Source organism: Rhopalosiphum maidis, chromosome 3, assembly GCF_003676215.2.
Source record: "Rhopalosiphum maidis isolate BTI-1 chromosome 3, ASM367621v3, whole genome shotgun sequence".
Lineage (NCBI taxonomy): Eukaryota > Metazoa > Arthropoda > Insecta > Hemiptera > Aphididae > Rhopalosiphum > Rhopalosiphum maidis.
Window position 1 is genome coordinate 69,697,309 of NC_040879.1, and position 16,490 is coordinate 69,713,798.

General features: G+C 26.6%; 1 protein-coding gene across 1 annotated transcript; it reads left to right on the plus strand.

The window, feature by feature from the left end:
* The first annotated feature begins 712 nt into the window (after positions 1-712).
* On the plus strand, positions 713-13,930 carry LOC113557612 (40S ribosomal protein S3-like). Its single transcript, XM_026963179.1, has 7 exons — positions 713-855; positions 5,558-5,876; positions 6,260-6,351; positions 7,166-8,460; positions 8,536-8,573; positions 13,136-13,643; positions 13,719-13,930. Exons 5-7 carry the CDS (start codon positions 8,541-8,543, stop codon positions 13,928-13,930), a joined length of 753 nt encoding a protein of 250 aa, XP_026818980.1. The 5' UTR covers positions 713-855; positions 5,558-5,876; positions 6,260-6,351; positions 7,166-8,460; positions 8,536-8,540.
* Positions 13,931-16,490: the final 2,560 nt, after the last annotated feature.

Genomic DNA, 16,490 nt, shown 5'->3' on the forward strand with positions numbered 1-16,490 from the left:
TGAAAAAATCTTTTTCAAATCTTTATACATAATGAAGTACAATGTGTTGACAGGGTCCAGAGTTTTGCCTTCCGCGGTCCGGATCTGAACCGCAGTCCGCCAGTTGCCGACCCCTGGTCTACATACACACAAATGAGATGGTATATAACATATTTTAATACAATGTCAGCTAGACGTTATGAAAATACTTTGTGTAGATACTTTTAAATGTACATTAGTCGATAATTTTTAGACATTTTATAATAGACTGTGGATAGACAATTATGAACATCTATTATTGGTTAACAATTTGTAACTGTAAACCTAACCTACAAGTGATTTCTGAATAACAACATTTTAAAAGAACGCTTTAAAAGAATATTTTATACACGGTTAACGACAAAAAGTGGACCAATCTGTCAATAAGTGAAATACCACGATAATATAATTATCTTTAATAATTGTGGATATAATAACCAAGCGTGATATGATAACGTAGCAGGCCGTTATTTGCCCATTATTTTAGTGATTATGTAGCGCTTGCACGTACGTGTTATGTAAGTAAAGTTTACTATATATATAGATATCATGAAGAGTGAAGACTATTATAGAGATATTTCTAGTCTTAATGATAGGAATTTAACTTTTATCTACAGTGATTGTGGTTAGTCTGAAAAACCCTATAGGCTGTGGCATAGTCGATTTAGTCGTGAGAAAATAACCCAATCTGATATGCGTTACCGTTCGGTGTTCATCATTTGACAGTTGTACCTGTACAACTAGCTGTACCTGTACAACTAGCAGACAGCAGTTATTATTATTTTATATTTATCTCATTGCGGACGGAATTTCAACAGTTAACATATTTTGTCATTGGTAAGTACGATAATTAGTTAAATTAAAATGCCTAAAAAATCTTACAAATTAGTTAACGATTCCGTAGGTTTTGTCAGTAGTAGTAGTAACAGTAATAGTAACATAACTTATTGTAATTTGACTAATATTAGTCAGGTCACTAGTAGTTCCATACAGATAACTTCAAATTCAATATAATATAATATAATATAATGAATATAATATTTTTACAATATAGTTAATATTATATATAATAATACTCATTAGTTATATTTTTATTTGATGATACATGATGTACATTGTTTGTTTAAAGTTTATTTTATTATTTTTATATTGGATCATAATATATAAATATAAATTAAAATATTGATATTCCAATATGTTATTTAATGATATATATTTTAAATCATTATTCTTTAAAATCTGTATGCTGTATGAGAGTCAATAAATTAACATTTTAGTTGTATTTGTTTGATTAATTACAATAACCGCACATACTTCAAAATCATTGTTCAATCAACTTATAAATATAAATATGAAAAATGCATTATTCAAAAAAAGAAGAAAATGAAACATTAAACAGTTACAAGTAGCTTGGTGTGTATATCATGTATATATATTTCTTTTATATAATCATTATTATATTTGTACATTTACAGGTTAAAACCAAATTAAGTATTATTATTAATTATTTACATAGAAACTGGCCTGTTTCACCACTTAAAAATGTATATTTCACGATTCATGATGAAACATCTAGTCTTCTAATTGTGACACAAGAATGTAAAATAGTTATAATTTTTTTTTATATAATATGTTTATAAATGTATAATATAAAACAATTATGTGAAAAGGATATTGTGTAGGAGTAAATATTAATATTATTAACTTATGTATATCAATTTGCATCAATTCAAAACAGATTCTATAGTTTATATAGTTAAACTTACAAATATGAGAGTTATTTTAAAAATGTGTATTTTACTATTTTAAAAGTGTTTTTATCATAAATTTGTTTTTGCTAACGATAACTAACATTTTCTGCCCATAGAGCCACAGCGTAAATAGTTAATTTTCAGGTTCAATGTTTTGCTTTAGCCAATTTATTTAATCCAAAATTTCTATTTAATTAAGAATTATCTAAGTATATACTAATTTAGTAGATTGATAAAAATAACTATATTAAACTGTCAGTTTTGAAGAATTCAAATTAAAACTTAATATTTAAATTTAAATTTAGTTTACTAAAATGTAATCATTAAAAAAAAGAAATGTGTACTGTACATTTTTAATTAGTGAACTGTAGGTCAGATTTTAGTTTACGGTATTTCATTTTATATATTTGTGTGGCGATGAACAGTCGAACGCGTACTGACAGTCATACAATTAGATATAATATAATAGAAGATAATATGCTTTTAGCAAGCGATAATAGGCAACAAAATCCGATTAACAATATAGGTATATATATAAAACAAAAATATAAGCTTCAACAAAATCAAAAAACAATAATAATAAAATACGTATAATAATATTATATATATTGCAATATTCAATGACAAATAATAGTAATTTGAAAAGTATTATTTTATTTATTTTACTTTCGGAAACGCCATGTAACTTTTCTACATATTTAATACTATTTATTTCATTAATTTGAAATTCCGTCATCACTGAACTTTACATTTTTTTATCTAGTATTTCCCGACTTCTATATTATTTAAATTTGAACTACGCATTTTCATATGTATTACATTTAACTTGTTTTAAGACATTTATCATCAACTAATTGAAAAATATTAGTACTTGGTGAGTAAAATATGCTAATCAGTTTGGAATGGAATGATTTATAAGCATTGGTTGTACCTTGTAGTTTGTAGTTTGTACACATAGTAGAATTAGAAAATTCAGCCCAAAATAAATGGTAGAGATAGCCACCACTCGGATATAAAAATATTTTAATCTAGAAACTAATCAGTTTTAATAACCATATATTATAAAGCGTTTCTATTCATGATTTTTTTTTAAAAATTAAGAAAAGTCATAAATAAAGTTTAAGTTATGCACATAAGTGCATCGTGCATGATAAATAAACTTGTGGGTATACGGCATGCAATTTGGACATAATTTTTTTTGCATGAAATTCGGATGCAGCCAATTTTTTCTATATTGATGCTGGAGTTTTTTTTTTACATTTATTTGAAGAAAAAGTTATGGAGAATCTTGTATTGGGTTTTTTAACCTTAGGTATAAATCACAAAAATTGTATAAATTTTCAACTTCAAAATTCCCTGTAAATTTTTGCGATTTTGACATATTTTCTAAACATTTGAACTTTTAATGCTTATAAACAAAAATTGTTACTAATGATTTTTGATTTTTTCTTACTATAATAAGAACAATTTATAATAAACCTTTTACTAAATTTAAAAAAATTTTTGGAAAGCCAATTATTTTTGATTGGCATTTCAAGACACTCGGAAATTTTGTCCGTTATTCAGAGGCACTAAATTTTTTGGTATTTTTTGTTTTTTTTTGTTTCACAAACCAGACTATATGTAGAATATCAAAGTATTTTTTTAATTGATATTCTCAAAAGATTGAACTTTATATTTTAATATAAATTATATAATATTATCTTATGTCACATACTAAATAAATTTTACTCGATTTATTCAACGTAAATCGATTTTTTTTCATTTGGGTATTATACGCCGAAGACGCACTGGTGAGAATTGGAATATAATAAATCCGTTAAGTTATTTTTTTATAAATATTATAATGAAATGAAAATTACCTGCAAGCGTATCATAAAGGTGCATTTATTTTACCCTTTTTTTTTTATTTGTATCATTTATGTTATATATATTCCTCTAAAATATGATAGGAAAAAATCGATTAACCGTTAAACAATGTTTTTATACAAATATAATTAAGGGGGTTGAAGCATAGCATTTTATAGAAGGATGCCAACATTTTTTATATTATTATAAATCATATCATATAATTTTGTAGTTCCTATAGGATTTGATGTTAGGCCCTACAAATGTAGTATAGCTGTCATTGAGGGCAATTATTTGTACACGCACGTACTTAAGTACCGGACTCTTATCGTAGTAGTAGTTCGTTGATACAGGACCGTATGTTTTAATGATATGCCTCTCAATATTGAATCGTTAACTGTGTATCGATCCATTTCAATTTCTTACTTAAAAATCTCGATACTTTAAATAATAGTAGTAAAAATTTCAGTGACAAAAATTCTGTTTAAGAAAAAGTTAGACAAAAAGTCCGGATTCAGTTTTTATAGTCGGACCAAAATACAAAATATTTTAAAAAATTAATATTTATTTTAAAATCTAAAAATATTTGTAGACATTATATATTACACACATTATATTATTATATTTTTTTCTATTTCTTATTTTCATTTGTAATTATAGTAATTTATTATTAAATTTAATTTATTTTAATAGGAACGTAGATACATGTATTTTAAAACATTAGGTAACATACTATCACACGATATCTTAGGACTTAAGGAAATATAATAATATATATTTTAACAATATTAAAATTTATTTGTAACTAAATACATTTTAACAAACAATGAATTTTATTTTATTTATAAAATATAAACATGTCAACGAAACTAAAACTTATAATAACAAATAGTATACGAAAATTAGTATTGTATATAATAAAAAAATATAAATTATGCAAAATATTTTGTATTTTTGGACTTTTTTTCTGACACTAAAAATGTGCTCAGACTTTTTGTACGACTATAAAAACTGAATCTGGACTTTTTCTAGGTATATCATTTTTATAATTGTAAAAATTACTTATATAATACAAATTTCTAAAAGTCAAATAATTTAATTTATTTGATCTAACTCCCATTATGCTGATTATTATTGCTATACCTTCACTTCATCTTCTTTGATTAATAGATGAAATTAATGTCCAATTTTAACAATTAAAATTTTTGTTAATATTGAATTTGAGTCTTGTATAATAAATTAATTATATAGAAAAATTAAACATAAATAAAAATAATGATGAAGGTAAAATTAATTATTAAAACTAATAATAACTAAGGCTAGGATTTCTTTGCATTTGCATGATATTTCCTTTATAATTTTTTCATAATAATTGTAAATCTGTGAATTCCATTTGTATTTAAACTATAATAATATAGTTTATTGATGTTATCTTAGTCATCAATATAAAACTATTTTTCTATAAATAATTAAGAATTGGATTAAGAATATAAAATAATATATTAAGCTCATTGTATGTATCAAATTCAAAGTGTTGATTTCATAAATTTATTATAATTTATACTTATTTATACATATAAAAAATCCAAATACCACACTGTACTATATTTCTATTAAGTTTCTTAATCTCAGAACAGTCAGAACCCATATGAAAATACCTATAATATTAGTTAACATTTAATAATTAAATGCATAAAAACATTACTCATAAGACCAAGTTCACACGGGGACAACAAAATTAAAACAAAAATATTTGAATTATTTTAAAACAACTTAGGTACCTAGTCCCGTCAGATTGAAAAGTTTAATTTCTGCTCCTAGCATTTAAGTAAAAATATATAAAAAAACAAAAATGAATTAATTATAACTCTGATTTACAAAATAAAATCTATGAAAATTATTTTCAATTAGTAATTATACAATTTTTTTTTTTTTTACAGTAAAATAACAGAAGATTTAACTAAAGTGGATAATACAGGAAAAACCACCTATGTTTGTGATGATCATATGAATTAAATTTAAAAAGAACGAGATACGGTTAGACTCACGGTCTTATATCCAATCGAATTGTTGGAGCAATTAATATAGATGGGAAATTGACGTTTATCATAAAATGAAATAATTCAATAGATGGGAAATTTAATTTGATAACTGCTAGAGAGATACATGAAAAGAGGCCTAACATAGCAATAGAATACTTTCGAGCACGTGCATTTCATACGTCACCTAGTGGTGCAAAACAGACGTTGGGACTCGGAGGTAAATCCGGAGCCATAAATTACTTAATTATTTAAATTTGTATATATAATTGTTTTGTATGAACTTGTTTATTAATGTATATATAATTTAATCTTATTGCCTTGGTCAATCACTATGACATTGTCCTAATGAACACATTTAATAGGTATATATTATACAGCTCTATAATTGTAGCAATTACCAATAATAATAGTTGAAATTATTTCGATGAGGATTGACTTATACATACGCAAATGTGTAATTTTTATCTACAAATACTATTAAATCTCCAACCACGTCATTATTATTGACTTTTAAATAAGTTGTATATAAGCTATAAACCTCGTTATGATCGTATGATTGATCTTATAGTGTGTTAAGTACTATTCAGTTTTATTTTAAAGAAAGCAGGGACGCGGCGTTTTCTAGGATTTTTGGTGTGTCGACCAGCAGCTTGCGTTCGTGTCCATTTTGCAGTCAACACTCGTTTCAATTTGTAAGTTTACACTCTGTTAATATATTATAATAATTTATTGAAACACAATGTCCGACGAAAAATATGTCTATTACGCATTTACGCGATATACATTTTTAAACAACCATTAATTATTTTATATTTTCGATTTTTTTTGTAAATTCCGATCATAGCTATTTTATATTGCCCGTATACGTTTCTCGGTCCCTTTCAAATCGTAAATAATATCAATTTATTTATTTTTTGTACATTATATCTTAATTATTCAGTATTATAATTTGAAAATAAATTGGTATTTGTCATAATGTTATGTTACCCAATAAGCATCCTAAAATATTTACACTTTGGTTAGAGTTCGCCCTGTGTCAAAGTTATTACAAACTCCTCGAGGTTCACAAGTCACAATCAGACGTCCAAACATGGGCGCATCGAGGGGAGTGCAAGAAAGTGCACTTGCACCCCCTGCAGGCTTTACAAAAAATTAAATTAAATTAAAAAAATTGAATGGTATTGAAACTATATTATTTTGCATAATTACCTATATTATATTATATTATATTACGTATATAAGCATTATTTAGAAATTAGCGTATACTTACTTGCACGATGCACCCCCTGATAAAATTCCTGACGCCGCCTACGCGTCCAAATATAATATCTTAGGCGGAACTAGACTATGAAAAAATAACTTTTTGAAAAATAAACCATACACATTCATTGACCATTGTCTATTTAGACAACAGCATCGGTTACGATTTGTTATTTCGGATTGTCGTGTACTCGAATACAATATGCTCAAGTTGAAAATAAATAAATATTGTTATGATTTTATCAGTTTGTTTTAGACAAGCAGCATGTCAAGACGCAATGATCAATCATCTTTAAAAGATCAAGATCATAAAAAAAATAAAGAGCAAGCGTTAGATGGAATCGGCTACAATTAAAAAAATTAAAATATGTATAGTAATCGAGACTTAATAACTGACCAACTTATAACCAAATTAAACAACGGAGTAAATAGCCGTTTAATATAATCGCTAAGATGATAGTTTTAAATATTATATTATAATTTGAAATTATTACATTATGTTCCTCAAGCAAGTAACAATATCCCTCACTTACGCTCCGTAGATAAGAAAAAGAATAAATACCGCTACTACTTAAAAAAAATTTAAAAATGTTTATCTCTACATCTTTCTTCCGAGGTTTAAGGTTCATTTACATTTTACAAGTCTTAGGACTTTTTTTAAATTTCCAATAATACCTTGAATTAAAAACCGTAAAAATGCATTTTTCATGATATTTTACTTTCTCCGTTCATACAATTATGGCTGAATTTATTGACGGCGAAGGGGTAGGAACGCGCAGTCCATCTATATTATGTCTATGGGTCTATGGTAAAAACCACGTACTACAATATAATGGACTGACATCGAATAGGCTGGGGGAGTAGGAGAGACCGAGCATAAAATGTTATGAAAAATAAAAACCCAATGATTTCGACGCCATTTACATTTTTTATTTTAGTATATAAAAGTGTAAAAATTATATAGAGAGCGCTAAAGTCGTTCGGTTTTTGTAACCCCTGCACTCCTCGTTCGCGTAATATTTTTGGCTCACAGATATTGCACTCGATGCCAGTCCATTATATCTTAGTCCGTGGTCAAAACAGACTTTTACATCGAATGATAACTGATAACTGACAACTCACAAACATGATAGTCGACTTCATCACAATCATCAAATGTTTTTGTGACCGATTTCTAGACCCCCGATTACCATACTTACCAACCGAGCTTCCGGTGAAACGATTTGCAATCAATCACCTCGAAGACGGCTTCTACACACTTGAATCGAGTTACATTGGTAGCTAGTAATCGTTATAAAATAACATGTTGTAAGATTACAGAAAGGGTTTTTATGCATATGCCACGTTATCAATATGTGTTTTATTAAACTATACTTTCTGTAACAGACTAGAATTGTGTTGGTTACACTGTAACGTTGGCATTTCGTCAAGGAATTGTTTGGTCAACATTCTTAATGCCATTTTGACATTAGACTGTCTAGAAGATTGTAGCGTGCCGTCAAATTTTATTTTGCCCTTGTCCTTAGGAAATAAATAGCAAGGTAAGATTTTAGAAATTTTATATTGTATTAATTACTACATTTCTAATACTTTATGTGAAATACGTTGTTTTTTAGAAAAGATGCCAGCTAAAATAACTTGTGTTACAAAACGGGTGAGTGTATTATGCATCTAACATGTTTTCTATTTCACTATTAAAAACTTGAATAACTTAGTTATTACAATAATATCTTACAACACATCGCTTTTTATTAATTTTTTTTTATAAAAATGACATCGATACATTACTTGAAATATTTTTGATAAAATACTCACTTCGTGTGTCTGTCATCGTATGCCATTTACAAATTTACAATGAATGTATTATACATGTATTTGTAAATATATATTATAAAAATGTATTTGCTATTCACGATCAATTTTTGCTTATTGATTTGAAATTACTGTATCAAATAATAGATGATATTGTTAGATTAATATTAACATAATCTAGGATAATTGCGTCAATGTTAGGGTTAATTTAAAAAATATATACAACAATAATATATTTAAAAGGATAATACATAGATCTTAATAAAGAAATTTGAAATTGTACACTTTTTTATTTTTCACTTATCTATGTTTACGGTTAAATTATTATTGCTTATCACAGACCAATATTCTACAGGTATGTGTAGTTTAAAACAACCCATTGATTCTGTTATTTTTTTCCCTGTGGCCATCCTGCAGGTTACTTCTTAACTTTAATTTATTAATTAAAAATACATTTACATTTGATAGAATATATTTTTATATCTATACCTACCATGTAGGTACCCACATAGCTCAGAAATATGATTATCATGTTAAAGTTATGTTTTTAAAAAACATGTTGAACATGAGTTATAGTATATAAATATGCTAAGTCCCAATACAATTGTTTAAATAATCATTTATGAAATTTAAATAAATTAATACAATATTAAAAAATATTGTAGACAATTTTAAATACCTACCATTTTTATCTGTTGTTTGTTGAAATGTTGGGACTTTGTCTTCATCATCAGCTGCTTTTATAAAATAATATAACTATGAGTAGTAAAATATACAGATTGCTATTAGTAAAATGTATTATTCTCACACTATTACTTATACTTCCATCAGATACTGTATGTACTGGAATTGACGGAAAACTTAACTTTTTTTTAGTTCTAGTTTCTCTGAATTGTAAAAAAAATTTTGGTATATCATCAGTAGAAAAGAGTTCAGACGTAACAGAAGCCTTTTTAACCTTTAAACAAGCTTTTATTAGTGTACTTAAAATTGGATCATGTTATTTTATATAATATTAATTTTTTACCTAATATAAAACTCAAATAGTATAAGATGTAATCATCTAAAATTAATAATTTCTCAATACAATGAAACTTCTATATACCTAATAAGCAACTTTTTTTCCTTCTATATTTTTCATGGGTACATAAAAAAACAAATAGTGATATAGAGATATTTTATAGAATTACATAAATGTGATTCTAATTTGGTTATAGTTCTCAAAGGGTATTTCATTAAGCATAAAATTGTGTAAAATGAAAGTTGCATTGTACACATTGTTATAGGTATCTTATAAAAACTAGGTATATAATATATTATAGCCAGCCATAGCTAGGTATACCTATATTATTGGATAGAAGTCAGGCGTCAAGATACTGAAATTCCAACAGATTTGCTATTGCTCTATTTTCTATTAATCTATTCATATTAGATGATTTAATAGGCCATGCACAGTTTTGATCCTTAAACCAATGTTTGGGAACTGCTTTGATAGAATCATCAGCGAAAAATGTACAACTGACCACATAATGCTGATGAATATAGTTATATGAAATAAAGTGAAATATTAATTCTATTGAAAAATTGAATATAAAAAAATACAGCGAACCTTTAAGCATAAACCATTTAAATGAGTATAGATATACTAAATTACAATAAATAAATATTATAAAACATTGCAATTACTATGATGAACTAGGTATACTAAGATTGGGAAATACTGCTATATACATACCGCCTATAGGTATTAGGTAAACAGAATTAATATATATATACTGGACTGATATTTAATTTTTTACAAGTCATACATTTTTAGATGATGGATCAGAGTGTAAACTAAGCGATACCATAAATGATAAATGCTATATCATTCATAGGAAAAAGCATCATTTATTTTTTATTTCTGAAAGTGCAATAACTTAACGAGTCTGATAACTGTTCTAAAATATATATATCTAATTTTGATAATTTAATAGGCTTTTCAAACATATTTTTTGCAACCAAAAATGGTTTGCCAATAATTATAGTATCTTATTATTACATATTACATTTTAAGTAAGCAATATTTAATACTTTATAATATTATTGTAATTACTTAGTATATAGCAATCAACATCATTGTTGATTTTAACTGAAAAATTATTGAAGGTTAAAACTTTATAATGAGGATAAGTAGTTTTAGATGTCAATGGACCCTTAAAATGTTGATTTTTTAAAAAGTCTTTAGTTTTAATAGGATTTGATTTATTTATACATATTTCATTATATCTTTTTACGACTTGTTCTTATGGTATTTCATGTTTACTGACTATACTTTTGAGATTCCTCATGTAGTTTTGAAAACAAAAAGCACAACAATTATCTTATGGCCCAAATTGTTCGTAATCATCAACTAAATGTAAATTTCAGTAAATATTATATGATACATAATGTTTACCATAAATTAATTGAAAACTATCAACAAAATATTCAAGAAGGTCTTTGGTAAATTGTTTTAATATATTTTTATCAGGACTCAGAAGAATTATCATGCCAATACTAAGTAAAAGAAAATTCATATAACACTCTTCAGTTAAAATATTTTTCAAAACTAAAGGACCTGTATGTAATAAAAATTGTCTTATTTCTGTGGCTTTCCAGTAATATATTACTACTTGCACTTCTCGTGGTTTTCAGGATAAGTCACAAGTTATATACGGTTTGATTTTTTAAACAATAATTCAGTTATTTTATGTGCTTGTTTACCAGGCAAACGAACATTTATTGGTCCCTTATAGATCCAAAATATTGTCAATTTAATTATTATGCCAAGACAAATTATATGCATGTAATCTAAAGCAAATATTTGTACAATATTGGGTATTTCAATGATATTAGATATTTCATATTTTCATTTGATACATAAAAATGATGATGATCATAAGTTATGTTTATATAATTTTCATGTGCTCTTTTTGCGCTAGAATATTTTTAAAAGTTCCCCACCGATAGTAATTTTTATTTCATCTTCGGTGTTATAATTAGAAAATTGTTTAATACCGGCATAAGTCCAAAATGATAATACTTTCCTGGTAAAACATAAATTTTTAATATTAATTACACTACTTGAATTAAATCCAAATAATTTTCTACAATCTGCAGGTAATGTTGTTTTAAATATACATGATTTTTAAGAAATTCCAATAATGAAGAAAATGCATTTTGACATATTCCATACGTTATTGACCAGTCTAATAATTTATTATTAAATGATGACTCATCATCAGTATTAATGTCATTAAGTCTAGGTATACCTAGAATATAAATATTATTTACATCATGTATAAAGCTAGTAGATTATTGAGATCCTTAAAAAAAACTATTAATTAGGTAATCAATAATTTATTAATTATAGGTATTGAGTATTTTGTTAATTAAATATGTATTTAACCACTCATTAAAAATTTGATTTTTAAATAGGTATTGAAATTTTCAGAAAAATATTCTACTAATAGGAATATGAAATCAAAAGTATTTAAAAACTTAAAAGAAGATAACAATAAAAAAGTATTGTTTTTAAAAATTTCAATTTTTAACGACTTCCTAAATTATTTTAATTATTTCTAATACTTTTCAGTTCTAGAAAATGTATTTTTAAAGAAACTTAAATAGAATCAACATATAGTTAATATATATTTTTTTTATTCTTTTAAAGGTTAATAATAATTTACTGATAATAATATGTATAATATACATACCAACGCTATGTAGTTATCTAATATTATTATTTTTACTTTAATATTAAGTTCCTATTCCTTAAAGCAGATAATTTTTATTATATTTTAACAAATGAGTATAATTTATAGTAATAATATAATTTGTAGATTAATTAGGTAGGTTGCAGATACCTATAAACTTTAGGCTTTTAAAATGAGAATAAAAAATCAATGCAAATTTTATCATAACTCATCTAATATATGAGAAATATATTTTAATTTCAATGAGAATTTGTGTTAAATAATACCATTGAGTATGTATATATGCTATATATGTACAACAATAATAGTACCTACCTAATTTGTAATACATGTATTACATCTATATTACATCTATTATATATGCCTCTTCGTCATTCCCTGTCATTTGCATCCTCCACTCGTATCGTGTCATCTAAGGTTCGAAGATCCTTTAGTACTGTATCCAGCTATCTTTGTCTAGGTATTCCTCGTAGTCTTTTTCTATTTAATTTTTTGTATCATATTTCCTTCAATTTAATCCCTTCTGCTCTCCAAACATGTTCAAGCCATTGTATTCGTTTACTTTTAACAACTGATAGAATAAACAAAATGCTTTTCACTAGACTGGTACTATACCTGTATGTAAAATTTATCAGTTATTATAATATTAGTTTTGTCTTTTTTTTAGTTTGTGTCGGATGGTATATTACGTGCAGAACTCAACGAGTTCTTGACACGAGAACTTGCTGAAGATGGTTATTCTGGCGTTGATGTCCATGCTGCTCCATCACGTACAGAAATTATTATTTCTGCAACACATGTCCAAAACGTATTGGGTGATAGGGGACGCCGTATTCGTGAACTTACATCTCTCATCCAAAAGCGTTTTGACTTCAAAAATAAGGAAGTTGAACTTTTTCTGGAGAAAGTAGCTCAACGTGGATTGTGTGCTGTTACCCAAGCAGAACTTTTACGTTACAAATTGATTGGGGGTCTAACTGTCAGGAGTGCATGCTTTAGTGTGTTGAGATTCACCATGGAAAGTGGAGCTAAAGGATGCGAAGTCGTAGTGGCTGGTAAAATAAAAGGTCAACGTGCCAAGTCGGTGAAATTCGTTGATGGACTTATGATTCACAGTGGTGACCCATGCAATGATTATGTCACTGTGGCTACTAAACACGTTTTGTTAAGACAAGGTAATTGTTGTAAACGTTAATATTCTTTTTGTGAAAATTGTTAATAATTAATAATTGAAAATATGTACTTTTTAGGAGTTTTGGGTATCAAGGTAAAAATTATGTTGCCATGGGACCTATCAGGTAAACTTGGCCCAAAGAAGCCTTTGCCAGATAATGTCACCCTGAAAGAACCCAAGGAAGAAATTCTACCCATAGCACTAACGAGTGATATTAAATCTAAACCTGAAGTAGCAGTACCTACTGTTCCAGTTGTACCTGGAACATTGGTTGAAATGATTGTATAAAATAAACTAAAGTTTTTTTTAAACACAAATATTGATTCTATTTTATTTTTAGTTATTAATATTTTGTATATTAGTATCATCAACAGTTAATGGGTGGGCCGGAATAACGTGCTATGTAGCAATTTGTAAATTTTATAGGAACAACTAAAAACAAAAATTTTTTCACCGTATGCATACCAGTTTCTAAGTTTGTATACGATGAATGTGTACAACAAAATCATTCTGGGAATTTTTCAATTAATAAAATATATCGAGATTGCTTCATAGCACGTTATTCCCGCCCACCCTTCAGTTATTATTTTTTTTAAGTAGGACGTTGAGCAGTAGTTTACTATTACTTTTTGCACAAACAGTTTAGCATTGCCTAGAGCAGGATTTCTTAATTTTTTTTTTATTCGTGGAATCTTTTTTATGTCCACTTTTATTGTAGAACCCTTATTTTATTTCAATAGTATAATATAGTAAATTTTGGCGAAATTGAGTTATCACTGTATTTATATTTTTCTATCTTGGATACATATTTTGTGTAAAAATGGGACTAGTTTTAATATAAAACCCTATATTTTATTGTTAAACAACTTTTAAATATTAAACATTAACAACCGATAAGGTAATAAGTATACTTGCTTAAAAATTAGTTTTCATTATATATTATTATTATTACTATTATTTTAGTCGTAAATGATTATAAGTAGTAGTAACCCGCATAGTACAATATTTCACTCACCACTCCTCACCCAACTGACCAGTAATTGGTTGTCGGTCGCGCAGTGTCTTCTTAGAATAAGTGCCGTTTATTGTTTGCGTTCGATTGTAATAATAATAATAATAATAATAACAATATGCAATCATTAACACATCTTTTTGCGTAAAAAAAGATGCACTTATCATACAGGAATGTTTCATATTATGATGTCGGTGCCTCTATTATATTACTAACTAACATACAGACTATAGGTATCTGTTAATTAATGTGTAAAATGAGAATGGTCTTTTGGCCAAATTATAAATTTTTGTGATAAAGTATAATACGTTTGCTTTTTAATTTATGGTAAAATAATTAATATTTTATTCCCTTGTGTCATAAATTAAGTATATTTTCCCACTCGTGTCATCCCTACCTGGATTCGCGCCGCCGTCCCAAAGAATGCTCCTTTGTAGTAACAAAAATCGCCACACGGCAGAGCTGCAGGTTAACGACAAGGCACGGCGGTTCATTATACGCACGCCGTACGTTAACAATTTAACACTATTTTCTTTGCAATCCAAGAGCCACACGTGTACTTGTTTTCGTGAGTATTATATCTTTATTTTTTAACCATTTAAAAGTAGGTACATCGTAGGTATTCGACAACTACATTTGTAGCGTTCTTCTTACTATCGCATAACGTGCACATTCTACGTTAAAAAATCTGCTTTAATCAATATTTATTAATATAATATAATATTAACTGTGAATGATTTTAAAAATAATTGCTCATAAGTCATATGTTTAGTAGCAATTGTCGACATTAGTTTATTTATGCATATATATTTTTAATTGTTTTGCAATAGAATATACATTTAAGGATGTTTTTCGTCTGAATATCGTAAGGACGTGTAAGTTTATAGTACAATACGAATATATTATTTTTTGTATACTCTGTCCACCGGCCAAAATCAGTTTTTCTGCGCATTTCCCAATGATACCCAGCCATATGCGAACCAGTTTTGATAGCATGGAGACGCAGGAGGGATATGCAGAACATCTTTCGCTGGACAGACTATAGTTATTTTAGTTATTATATTGGGTAGACAGTAGACATTTTTTAACGCTATTTGCACACTCGTAAGGAGGACCCCGTTGCGGGATTGTCTTGTCACATTGACCGATACAATACGATTAGTACCGAGGAGGCAAACAATTTCTTTTTTTGTATCTAAATTCTTAAACTGTGTCTGTAAGACGGGTCTAAACCATTGTTATTCGGCTCCTGTCGATAACTCGGTCGGTATATATAAATATGTGTTGTCTCGATAGCACGATTTATTCAGATAATTATTTACAGTAAGAATAACGTTAGCGATAAAGTGTCTACTTTCTTAAAAATATTGAGACCACTAGAAGTAGTCAAACGATTTTATAAAACTATATTGTACTAAATGTTTACGGATTATTAATTCAAAGTATAGATTCGGTAAATCAATGAACTGTACTTATTGCTTTAATACATACTGTTTATTAAATTAATTTATGCAATATATAATATTTAATTAATTTATATTATTGTATAAATGTATTTGAATTATTATTTCCATTTATGTTTTTTATTAAATAAAAAAATAACAAATATTGTTAAAGGCTAAATTTAAAATTGATATAATTCTAAAACTATCCAAAATTAGTACCCTGAAATGTAAAATATTATTACCATAACTTAATAAATTATATCCAAAAATTGATTTATGTATGTAAAAACAATTTTTGATAAATCTTATTATAACTTGCATAGTATTTTTAAATTTTAAATTTTTTTTATTAATTGATATAATGAAATAATAATAAAAATATAATATAAGA